Source organism: Mus caroli, chromosome 9 (assembly GCF_900094665.2).
Source record: "Mus caroli chromosome 9, CAROLI_EIJ_v1.1, whole genome shotgun sequence".
In the NCBI taxonomy this organism is placed as follows: Eukaryota; Metazoa; Chordata; class Mammalia; order Rodentia; family Muridae; genus Mus; species Mus caroli.
Window position 1 is genome coordinate 104,974,459 of NC_034578.1, and position 13,346 is coordinate 104,987,804.

Sequence of the window (13,346 nt, forward strand, 5' to 3'; positions counted from 1 at the left end):
GAACGTGACATCCTAATTTCTTATTTAAAGGTCATTAAAGATTGGCAAATAGAGGCATAGAATTAAGATCACATTAGGTCTGAAGATGTATTTTCCATCATCTTAAGCTACAGAAAGCCTTTTGTCTGCTCTCATCAGTAACAAGGTGAAGTTTGATGAAAGAAAATGGAGAGAAGCAAAACGTGTGTGGTTTCAGCGAAGTGTCCTCTCTGAACAGCAGTTACGGTTTAAAGTACAATGACTACAGACTTTTGATAGAACAAAAGAAAAATTATTTAAAAAGAAAATTCAATTCGAGGAAGAATCCCCACTGATTCAGATTATACTTTTGGAACTTGAGTGATTGTCTGTGCTTTGCTTTGTGTTTGGTTTTGTTTGGGGAGAGTGTTATTTGGGGATTTCTTTTTAGTTTTTAATTATTTCTTTTATGTTTGACATTATAATATAATTACATCATTCCTCGCTGCCCTTTACTCCCTCCAAACTCTCCCATATACCTCTCCTTGATATCTCTCTGACTCGTGGCCTCTTTTTTTATTATTTGTTATTGCATGACTATATACTCTTAAATATATATTTATATATCTACTGTTCTAAAAAAAAAAAAAAAAGAAACCTCTACTGGATCACAAAGGAGCCCTACCCTGTATTCACTACCCCAGCACAAGGAAGACAAAATACCTTGCCCAAATTGTTAAGTCTACAGAGAGTCAAAGCAAATCAAGCTCAAATACATTAAGCTCCAACTATACTAGATTCACCAAGAACAAGTTTCTAGAAATTAAATAAAAAGCTTAAAATCACAGGGGCATTACCCCTGATCTAAAGAATGACAGACCCCAATGACAATAGATCTTTCAGCACATCATACAAGCCAGACAAACAGGATAAAGTCCTTTCTAAATCTTGAAGGAGAAGAAATACCAATGAAAAAACCAAGACTGAGTGAAAGCTAACAGATTCAGGAATTCAAGGCAAGCATTGGATACATAAAGTTTTCGGCTAGCCTTAATTACATAGCAAGTTTCAGGCCAATATGGGAGTATACAAGATGTCTCAAAAAAAAAACATACATGCACATGCTCAAATACACACACACACACATACATTTTACATACCAAAGGCCATCTTGAGCAAAACAACAAAACTGAAGCCATCACATATCAGATTTTAAAATATATCACAGCAAGCTGCTGTGATCAAAGCAGAATGAATGATACTGCCCTCAAACACCTGCATCACAGCCTAGGAGGAGAACCTGCACTTTTATCATTTGTTGATTTTTTATTTAAGGACAAGAAATAGACCCTCTAGTAAATGGTGTCACGAAGATTCAAAGACCACCATATTCTTATACCTCCCACTACTCAATAATTCAATAATCAACTCATAACACATTGAAGGAAAGACTAGATCTGAGACTAGAAAATCACTAAGAGAATCTGTAGAAAAAGCCCCATGACTTTGGTCTAGGCAGGAGTTCTTGACCAGGAACTCCCAAGTACCAGCCACCAAAGAAAGAACTGACAAATAGGACTGAATCAAACTACAAAGTCTCTCCACAGCACAGTGGAGAAAACAAACAAACCTACCAAACAACAACAGCAAATAATCAATACAATGAAGATAACCCCCACAGAGTGTGAGGGGAAAATGAAATAAGGTTTCAATGTATAGCAGAGATTAGCATTGAATTTGAATGTAGCATACGCTAGCCTCAAACTTGAAGTAATTTTTCTGCCTTCGTTTCCAGCAGGCTGCAATTATAGCTCTGTGCCACTATGTTCAGAGAAAGAAATATCTTTAAGTCATAAATGTAATTTAAATTATATTGGTAAATTGTCATGTGCTGTTGGCCCTTATTGAATAGGGATACTGGGTGAGCACCTTTAGCCCCAGTACTATGGAAGCAGAGACTGGTGGATCTCAAGGTAGAGTTCAATGTCAGCCTGATTTCAAGACTGCCGAGACTACACATAAAAATCCTGCAAGAGCGGGGACTCTTTTTCTTTTCCTTTTTTTTTGGGGGGAAAAGGGAAGACAGGGTCATGCTATCTTGCTAAATAGCAATCAACATTTGCTTCAGCATCCTGGGTGTATGGTTTAGGGACTGTACCACCACACCATGATCACCGAAAATAACTTGGATGAAGTCAAGTCAAAGTCAAAGGAAAATTAGCTAAATGGAGATGAGGCAGCTCACCGATGAAGGAACCCAAGAGGGGGCCACACTCAGAAGAAACCATCCTGACATTAAAGACAAGATATGAGGAAGCAGTCCCCTCACTTCTTCTGTGGGCTTGAGACCGTTGACATAACTGTGCCGAGATCCCAAGAACTAGCAATTCTTTCTTTTCCTTCCCTCCCTTCATGTCTAGTATATAATCTCTTTATATAGCCCTGGTTGTTCTGGTACTCACTATGTAGACCAGGCTGGCATGGAATTGACAAGGTAGCCACTTGACTCTGCCTCCCCAGTGCTGGGATTGAAGGCTTGTGTTATGTTTACCCAGTTCCTATTTTTCTTTGTTTGTGATGGTTTTGCAATTAACCCAATCTGGCTGCCAAATTTCCTAAATAACAGAAGGTGACCTTGAACTTCTGAATCCTCCTGTTTCTGCTTCTTAAATATTACACATACACAGCCAATGTCTGTTCTGTGTGATGATGGAGATCATAAATTTAGTCCTATCTTTTTATTGAAAGTTCATTTCTATTTTTAAAATGCATTTTTGCACAGAACTTTTCAATATGTTTAACTTTACTTTCAATGCATTGATGTGAGGGTGTCAGTCAGATGCCCTGGAACTGGAGTTACAGACAGGTGTGAGCTGCCATGTGGATGCTGGGGATGGAACCCAAGTCCTCTGGAAGAGCAGCCAGTGCTCTTAACTGCTCAGTCAACTCACCAGCCCCAGGTTTGTTTTAAAATTAATGTCCAGTTTAAGTCAAGAAGCAGAGCTTACCTTTGCTGTGGAAGCTGTCTCCTGTTTTGCAGCCGATAACACTTACTGAGTTGCTGGCATCTCTCCTCCCATGCGTACACATCCAAAGAGCCATCAATAAAAGTGACAATGACATGAAGGGGGTCCTTCAAAGAACACCAAAATGTGAGTAGGCTGGAGTCAATGTCAGATCAAAAGACAGGGAGAGGGCCTAGGAGATGGCTCATCGGGTTAAAGGCACTTGCTGAGCAAGCCTGGTGCTCTGAACCCATATAAAACTGAAAAGAGAGAGACTAACTCCATGAAGTTGACTTCTGGACTCTGAAAGTCTCCAGCACAAACAAATGCATATGCACATACACCAACAGTATTTTTTAAATGAAAATCTATTTAAAAAATTGCAAGGGAAACATTCCAAACTTACCACCCATAGTCTCAAGATCTCTTCTGGGCAGTAGTCAAATGTCTGCAGACGGACACCATAGATGCTGAAGAGCCAGAGAGAGGATCCCGTTGAACAAACAATCACGTCCTTATCACTGACTCCAAAGCATTCCAGTGTCCCCTCATATTCTACCAACGAGAAGCTGGCTATCAAATATCCTGTACCAAACAAACAGAAATATAGAAGCATTATTTTCAGTCATTTAAGTAAGAGCAAAATTCTCAATGTGTACTGAAAAGCATATCCCTCCTTCCATGGCATGCTAGTCTGAAAGAGACAATGAAAAGGGTCCATTGGTCTGACAAGTCCATGACCTGATGAGTCCATGACCTCAACCATGGAAATGCAGGCTATGACACAGTGAAGGTGTGGACAGTCAGTAGCTCAAACAATGGAAAGGCAACTGTATTGGGAAAGGACAGTAGAACCCAGTCCCTAGTGCATGACAGAAATGGAAACATGTCTGCCTGAGAAATCCGTAGTTTGCTAGAATGGTGACCATCAAGCAGGCACAAGTTCACATCTGGCCAAGGAGCCTCCTGCTCCCTTTACAAAATCATCATAAGGAGCATCATCATATGGTGATCCACAATCCAGCACAGTCCAGTGGATCTCCAAGTTCAAGGCCAGCCTGGTCTACAGAGCAAGTTCCAGGTTAACCATGGCTACATAGAGAAACTCTGTCTTCAAAGTCTAAAAATACAAAACAAGGTCAAGCATTTATATCTTACTATGAGCATGTGCAGGAGACACAGGAGAAATAGGGATTTCTTTTTAAAATTGTTTTTACATTATTATGTTTGTGTAGGTATTCATGGCACAAGCACACATGTGGGGGTCAGGGGACAACTTGAGGGATTTAAATCTCTCCTCCATCATGTGGTACCCCAGGAATTGATCTAGGCTGTCAGGCTTGGTAGGCAAGTGTCTCTATCCTCTAAGCCAGAACTCTCAACCTTACCAATGCTTCCTACTGAACTTTCATACAGTTCTCAGGTGACAGTAGGGGGGTCACCCTGGACATAAAGTTACTTTCATTACTACTTAATGGTAATGTTGCTATTGTTATCAATCGTGATTTAAGTATTTTTGGAGATAGAAGTTTTGCCATAGGGGTCACAACCCAGAGGTAGAAAACTTCTGCCCTAAGACATTTTGTCGCCCCATAATATAGTTTTTTACTACTTGTCATTTGTCATTTGTCTTTTCTTTTTGAGACAAGGTCTCGCTATGCATCCTTGGCTACCTTGTACTCACTGTATAGCTCAGGCTGGACTGGAACATCAAGAGCTCTGCAGAGCTCTCTACCTAAATGCTGGGCTGTAATCCCAGCACTCGGTGTGCACTACCATATTTGGCCATTTATTTTATGTTTTTAAGTTTATCACTGTGTGTTTGTGTGTGTATGTGTGTGTGTTTGTGTGTGTGTTTGTGTGTGTGTTTGTGTGTGTGTGTGCCACTGTGTGTGCCACTGTGTGTGCCACTGTGTGTGCCACTGTGTGTGTGTCACACATATATACACATATACACATCTGTGTGGGTGTACGTATGCATGTGCACATGCTAAACCATCTTGACAGCTCCATCTTTTCTGTTTGTGAGACAGCAGCCTCTATGAGGGTTTCCTGACTCAGTCTTCTGACTTGGGCATGTACCATCATGTCAGGCTTGATAATTTTTTAACGTTTACCTTTAACAATTATTTGGTTCCCGATCTCTTTCAGCTTCATATCAAATGTGACAAACTTTGTGAGTTTATGGGGGAAACATATGGACATCAGGGTTATCCTGTCTTCCTTTCTTGGGGTCCAGAAGGCTTTATCACATAATGAAAAATCGAGACTGGTAGACCCAGGAGCAGAGAATTCTGATGTCCTCAGTAAGCTGTTCATGTAAAACACCTGCAGAGAGTATTGCCCAGGGGAGTCAATGAAAAGTAAATCCCTGCAGCCTGGCACATGCACAGTCCACATGAGGGCCTTTCGAAATAAACCCAGGAGTGGCCGCATCTGTTCTTCACCCAGGACAGGGTGGAGCAGTCATTACTCCCACTCAAGGTCAGAATAACTCACCATCTTCCTGTCCCTCCCATCACATTCAGAGACAGAATGGAGTCCCTGACTCAGGTCAAAAGGCACCTCAGAAGCCTTCTGAAATAAGGCAAAGCTTGGTTAAGTACATTTTCCCTGTGCACAGAATTAGTCCAGGGCTGTTCAGGACTATTTTTAAATTTAGGCATTGAGACTGTCATACTGTGACCCAGGCTGCTTTGAAAGTATATCGATGTATAAAACTAAATACATATACTTGGTTCCTGAGGAGTACTTGGGCTCTGAGCAGACTATGTCTCACCTAAGAACTGGGCACCAAAGAGGTGGCAGTTAAAAGAGAAGGCAGTATATAAAGCATTGGGTATGGTGGCACTTAGTTGAAATCTGTCATGGCATGTCAGCCAGTGATAGAAAATTGCTTCAGTTCAGGGCAAGAAAGGTATCTAGGGACTGTTATTTCACCTGCCTTCATCCTTTGGCTGAGCCACATTTCAAGGACACTTCACTAATAGACATTTTCCATGACGACTGGTAAGGTGACTGCTACCAAGAACATTATTCTTTCCTGACTGTAGGATGACTTTTCTTATGAAAGGGCTTAGGAGAAGGGGAGTGGTCTGCCAGGACATCCCTGAGGGCTCAACCTTCCCACTGTCTCCCACCTTCACCCTGGAGTTGCTAGAACACACCTACCTTTGGCGAGATCTGTGGGTGTTTCCTACTCAGAAAGACCCATTTCTTCTGAGGAGAGCAGTAGAGTTCATTAATACCACACTGGAATACATTGACTGTGGAAATAAGGTGTAAATCTGGAATCCTAAAGATGTAGAGGTTACCCAAGGTATCGCTTACCTGAAATCAGAGCAGCAGCACCTGGTCAATAGGGAAAGGTTGAGCATGAAGAAAGCAGTGTTATCTATTCTTAAGATACACCACTGTGTCTTCAAGTCCAGTAATGAGACCCAAAGCTGTTAACAGCCTGCCTCACAAAGCGTATGGGCTGATCACATGGAAAAAAATCTCTCTAGACTTGGAAGAAAGGACTCAGTAGGTAACTGTGCAGAAAGACAGAGAGACAGAGACAGAGAAACAGAGACAGAGAGACAGAGACAGAGAGACAGAGACAGAGACAGAGAGACAGAGAAACAGAGACAGAGAGACAGAGACAGAGAGACAGACAGAGAGACAGAGACAGAGAAACAGAGACAGAGAAACAGAGACAGAGAGAGACAGTGAGACAGAGACAGTGAGACAGAGACAGTGAGACAGAGAGACAGAGACAGAGAGACAGAGGGAGAAAAAGTGTGTGTATATGTGTGTGTGCATGTAAGAGTAGGAGGGGGGATTTCAGTCCCGGGGGCTCCAATGGCTTTTTCTGGCCTCTAAGCCTGCTCATGATAAATCCTGCATGTGTGTCTATGTCTTTGTGTAGCTCTGGCTATTCTCAAACTCACTCTGTAGACCAGGATAGCATTAAACTCAAGAGATTCACCTACCTCTGTGACATGCACCGCCATGCCCTGCAGGTTTCTTTTTAAGTAACTTTTGTAGGGCATGGTAGCATATGACTTTAGTCCCAACACTCAGAAGGCAGAGGCAGTCTGATCTCTGTGAGTTAGACCACCCTAGTCTACACAGTGAGTTCTAGGACAGCCAGGACATCATGAGACTCTGTCTCAAACACATGAGGTAGGGTATGTGTAAAGATGTTCCAAGTCCTAAAACATTCTTTCCCTTCATTCACTAGGACATCAACATTATCCTTTTATTTTTCAATATATGATAAAGTTCATATTCTTCTCTGGATTCAAATTCATGGGTTCAGCAATAATAAACATTTCATAGAAAAGAAGATGTAAAACCACTTAGAAAAATTGTGTGTGTGTGTGTGTGTACCTGTGCATGTTATATGCATATTTATGTGTAGTTAGATTACATACCTGGGCATACATGGAAACCAAAGAAGGAAGTCATGTATCCTGTTAGATCACTCTTCTGATTTCCTGAGAGAGTCTCTTATTGAACCTGGAGCTAGGATGGCTTGGCTACCAGCAGTCTAGTCCCAGTGACCCTTGTGTTTCCATCCCCAACAACACTGGGGTTAAAGGCACATTTAGCCACATCCCACTTTTTATGTGAATGTTAGGGATTTGAACTCAAGTCTCCATGCTTGCACAGCATACACTGCTACCCACTGAACCATCTCACCTCAGATCCCAGGAAAGAATTTTAAAATGATATTTTTAAGAGAATGGCTTAAGGAAATGTACATGAAATAGGTCCAAGGCTAAGGGATGGCCATGTTTATGAAATGCCGTGATTGACTCTTGAGTTCGCAGAGACTCTAAGATGGCGAGTTAACACTTGACAATAATGGGACCACAAATTGGCAAGTCATTTGTTCCATATGACTATTCCAGAGTTGGGATTTACTTACCAAGACAATAGCACCATCCTTGGTAAAGACAGATTTCAGTGATTGACATGGAAAGAACAGGCTGTTAGTCGCCAGAGCATCACTGTTGTGACAGTCCCACAGTTTGATAGTTGAGTGAATATCTACAGTGACTGCAATGTGCATCTCAGGGAGGGTATTCAACAGCTTGATAGTAGTTGGCTGTACTGGGCTTACCCAGGTCATAACACCCTGAAGAACAAGAGCATCATCATGTCTGAGCACCTCTAGTTCAACTGCTTTCACCCACCAGCTTTATTGGAAGCCTTGTCTAAGCTGGAAACCCTTCTTACTTTCATATTTTCTACTTGTAAGTTCTAAGCATCCCTCACTGAACATGTTAGCACACACCTAGAATCCCAGCAGAGGGAGGCAGAGGCAGGAAGATCACTAGCAACTTTAGGCCAGTCTGGTTTTCAAGTCAAGTTGCAGGCCAGTTGGGACTACATTACAAGACTATCTCAAAAAAAGAAAAAGGACCACAGGGCTGGAGAGATGACTCTCCAGTTAAGACCACCAGATGTTCTTAACCAAAGAACCCGAGTTCAATTCCCAGCACACATATGGCAGCTCACAAGTGTCGGTAACTCCAATTCCAGGGCATCTGACACCCTTACATGGACATACATGCAGACACAGTACCTATGTACATAAAAATAAAAAGAAACACAAAGAAGAAAACAAACATCTAGAGTATTTGGGACAGGACTGGACAGGGAAACAGGACACATGCATTATGCTCAGAGGCAAGCACACACTCACTATACAGACCAGAGAGAAGAACATGGCTGCCAAGATGGCTCAGCAGGGAAGGGGACGTACCACTAAACCTGATGACAGGAGTTCAATCCCCAGGAACCACATGGGAGTGGAGAACTAAATCCCACAAACACACATGAAGAACATTCAGCAGCCCTGTGCTCAGAGTCAGTTCACCTTTCACTAACAGTGCAGCAGGGAGCATGGGCCTCTCATCAATTCTAGTGGGGATAGGGGTGTTTTGGGTTTTTGTTTTGTTTTTATTTGGTTGGGTTTTGGTTTTTGAGACAGGGACACTCTATACTCTGGCTCTCCTGGAACTCTCTATGGAAACCAGGCTGACTTCAAACTCACCTGCCTCTGCCTCCTGAGTGCTACAGTTAAAGGCTTGGGCTACCACTTCTGGGAGAATTAAGTTTTATAACATATGAAACAAACCTATTCACAATGAATCAATTCCATAACTAGTTACTCTATCATTAGTTCTTACACATTGCAAATGAGAGAAACAGGTTCTCTTCCAGGCTTTCCTTTTGCTTAAAAAAAAATTCAAGGTGTATGAGAGATGGCTCAGTGTTTAAGAGCAACTGTCTGCTCTTACAGAGGTCCTGAGTTCAATTTTCAGCAACCACATGGTGGCTCACAACCATGTATACTGGGATCTGATGCCATCTTTGGGCATACTGGTGAACATGAAGATAGAGCAAATAAAATAAATGTGTTGTTTTAAAAAAAATCACACACACACACTATTAGCAGCAGCAGCAATGACAAAAAGCCAAACCATAATTAAATTTAGTAAATTATTAGAGGCAGCAATCAATATAGCCATTTCTAAGCCCTAGTTCCATTTGCATGAAAATTATTAATAACCTCTCCTTCGTTCCAAATGCAGTCTCTTCTTTGAAGAATCTATCACTAAAATGTGACTTGCACTTTGACTCCTTTGAAAGGCAACCTGTTGAAGGCCTCATTACCATACAGCCATGACTCAGTCTCACATGGCTGAGGTCGCACTACACTCCTGGCTCCCTCTGCCAGGTACGATGATGATGCACCACTGGATCCTGCCTAGCACTTAGGAGGCAGAGGTAGGAGGGTCCCCATGAGTCCAAGGCCAGCCTGGACTGCAGAGTGATCTCTAGAACAGCCTGATATTGCCATAAAGATCCTCCTCCAACCCACCTAGAAACAAAAACAAAAAACATAAATCCCAAAAACCTCAACCCCAAGATCATCTTGTTCACTGTGTTACATTTTCAGTTTGCTATGGGAGGCAATGATTATAAACATTGAGACCCTGTCTAACAAAATTAAAAACCTTTTGTTGGGCATTTTGGGTCAACCCTTTAGTCCCAGCAATTAGGAGGCAGAGGCAGGCAGATCTGTTGAGGTGGAAGCTTGCCTAGTCTACATAGATCCAGGCCAGGTAGGACTAAAGGATAAGACTGTCTCCCAGACAAATAGAACCAACCAATCTCAAGAATGAATTACTGTTCACTCCATTAGGCTCTTTAACCCTTTAAAATAAAAAATACTTGAAAGAACGAAGGATAATCAAGAAACACAGGTTGAGGTACCAGCATTCACCTGGTTCTCCTACAATGGCTCAACACCTGGCCATCTCACGAGCCAGAGTAAACAAGAGAAAAAATTCTTGCATAAACCACCAGGGATGGCACAGTGGGAATCTGGTGTCATAACACTGAGACAAGCCAGGAGTAATGTTCTCAAGAACCACAGGCATGGCCAGTCCTGTGTTCTTTCCCACTGGTGTTAGGGTCCCCACCATCCCTCTCCCAGGGTATCATATGGACCCCTAGCACTCATAAACCATAGAGAACAGAGATTATCTACCTGCACAGCTGTGCTGCAGCCAGGTCAAGCAATGCTACCACAGCTCTAGCCCTGTTTCCTTCCCTAAGTCAAATAGCTCAGGAAGGTCCCAGGAGAACTATGCTCAATGCAAACCACATTCTTTATGTTTGGCTCCTGGGGTAGGTACCCCAAATCCTGGTAGACATTATCAGAGAAAGAGGCATGTGGAGAACAGTTATGTCAATTACTCCATCCCTCCCCCCAAGAGAAAACAGCTCCACTTTGCTGCCCAGTCAAGTAGTGGGGGCCCATTCTCCTAGTGCCACAGCCAATGAGGTCAGGGCCAGCTCTCCCTACTACCACATGTGGTGAATTGAGAGAAGGCATCACCCACACATCCATGGCAGCAGGATGTCTCTTAGCACATCTGTAGAGTATTTCCCTAATCAATCATCAATAGGGGAGGATTAAGTCCACTCTAGGCAGTGCTGCAGCCAGGCTAGTGGTCCTGGGTGGTATAAGAAAGCTAACTGAGGAGGCCATGAAGAATGAGCCACAAAGAATGACCAACCCTCCATTGCCTCTGCTTCAGTTTCTGCATTATCCTCCTCTGATGGACTATAACTTGTAGTCCTTTCCTCCAAGTTACATTTTTGGCCATGGCCTTTTAACAGAGCAACAGAAAGCATGCTAACATACAAACTTGTAGCCAACCTATATTATGTGGTAATTGTTAGATCCCAAGACTCTCCAAATATCCAGAAATGAGATCAAGCTGGGTTATGGGATTTGTGACTCTCATATAAAAGTCATTATTCCTCAGGAACTTATGAAACCAATTCCCATCTGCCAAAAGGTAACTTTAGCCTTGTTTTTGCTACCATCATAATGTTGCAATGTACTCTCTTTACTTACTAGATACATTCTACAACAAAGGAACACAGATTGTCTAACTCAGATATACTTAATAGATAGTAGCTTTCAATCTTGTCAGAAATCTGCTAAATGTAATGTTGAATGTTTTAGCTTAGTATAATAGACAGAAACTCCTAAATCCTGACAGTGAACCCCACACTGCCCAATATCTCCAAGTGATATGGGCAGAGTGACAAGACTGCCTAGATTGTGGTATGACAACAACTGAGAATCACTGCTCCATTGCCATGCCTGATGCCAGGGCTTGGCCTACACTGTGGACAAACAGAGGATACCCAGGGAGTTAAATGTCTAATATTGACTACAACAAGTGAGTCATTTCTCCCACGTCCTTCCCCCACAGGAAAAAGCCTCTCATCTTCTGGGCCTGATGGCCAGACTACCTCTGCCAGAGTCAAGATGGAATTGCCCACTGCAGGTACCACCAGATGGATGGCTCTATTGTCTCCAAGGGAAACAACTGAGCTGACAAGATAACCAGAGCTGTGGCCCTTAGGGGCCTAGACTTGTCTTGCCCACCACAGAGCATTCTTACCCTCCTCCAAGGTCATTACTTCCTCCACACCCCCCCCCTCATAAATAACACTAACTTGCAATATTTTTTTCTTCTGCTTCAGATCCTGACCTCGGCCTACCAACTCCTTAATGTCACACAACCTGGCCACTTTAAAGATTGCTGGCTATGTGTACCCCCTGGAATTAACTCACAATTGCCACTTACAGCTTCCCCACTGACCCTGTCATGTAAAATTACTTCAGCTCTCACCAGCTGCCCTGACTCTGGTATTGCCATGACCCCATACATTTTCTCTCTCATTCTTAACTACGGATACCAGGTGTTTCTCATACTAAACTATCATATTCACATGGTCAAATTTTCAGGTTTCATTTACTTTGTCTTTTAAATGTAAAGTTAAAATGTTTCACATTATACTAAATTTATATGTATATGTATATATGTGTATATACATATATATATATGTTCGTGTGTGTATGTATGTGCATATGTGTGTATGTGTGTGTGTGTGTGTGTGTGTGTGTACTCAGCCTCCCAGAAAAGCCTTGCTTTCTCTTTCTGATCCAAGAAAGGTTTCTGTCTTCTTTAAACTCTTCTTAAAGAGTGCTTATGCTGTTAACAAATTTATCTCATTTGTAAACTTATAAGCTCCAGGAAACCCACTCAAATTCACCTCTCAGGGACCAAACAGAATCCATAAAGATAAGTACACCTGCCAATCAATAGCCTCTGTTCCTACCTGTTGTCCATTCCAGAGGGTTGGATTCCTCTCTGTTCCCTGGGATTGGGACTCCTCTCACCCCAACCACCAAGACCTAAGGGTTTCTAATGTACACCTGAGAACATGTCTTTTTCTCCCAAAAGCACATGACTTTATTGTCTTCCTCAAATATACATTAAGCGTTCCAGCACCTTGCTAAATCCAAGTTTACTCAAAATCTACATCCAGCACAGCTCCAGAGAAGCGACCCACAAATGTGCTACTGCCTACAGACACAGAGACACAGAGACACGGAGACAGATGTTTCTACTGGACCTGCTCCTTCCTACCCACAGATGGCCTCACAGATCCTGGACAGCAAGGATACATCGGAGTCTCCTAAGACTGGACCGATACCTCAACCCCATTTTCTTAGGTTTCTCCTTTTTAAATTAAAACAAAATGGAAGATATTAACATTCCTTCTAGGCTGCACCCAACAGTTACCTGGCAACAGCCAGGTAGGCCTGGCTGCTATAGAAGGGGCAGTTTGGCCCCTCCTTGCTCTCTCTGCCCCTTTGGTTTGACTCTTTTCCCTTCCTAACCCCTTTGTCCCACTTTCCTCTTCCCCACTTCCCAGTCTCTCCACATTTTCTGACTGGCCTTTTCTCTTCTCTCTCTCTCTCTCTCTCTCTCTCTCTCTCTCTCTCTCTCTCTCTCT

At 42.5% G+C, this 13,346-nt stretch overlaps 1 protein-coding gene across 1 annotated transcript in view; it reads right to left on the minus strand.

Moving 5' to 3' along the window:
• Positions 1–746: 746 nt before the first annotated feature.
• LOC110302441 (F-box/WD repeat-containing protein 15-like) overlaps positions 747–13,346 on the minus strand; it is a 19,584-nt gene continuing 6,984 nt past the window's right edge. The window contains exons 5-10 of the mRNA XM_021173247.1: positions 7,879–8,088; positions 6,135–6,293; positions 5,081–5,291; positions 3,370–3,548; positions 2,967–3,091; positions 747–774 (exon numbers count right to left, since the gene is read on the minus strand). Coding sequence (XP_021028906.1) covers positions 747–774; positions 2,967–3,091; positions 3,370–3,548; positions 5,081–5,291; positions 6,135–6,293; positions 7,879–8,088 — 912 coding nt within the window. The remainder of the gene's footprint in view (positions 775–2,966; positions 3,092–3,369; positions 3,549–5,080; positions 5,292–6,134; positions 6,294–7,878; positions 8,089–13,346) is intronic.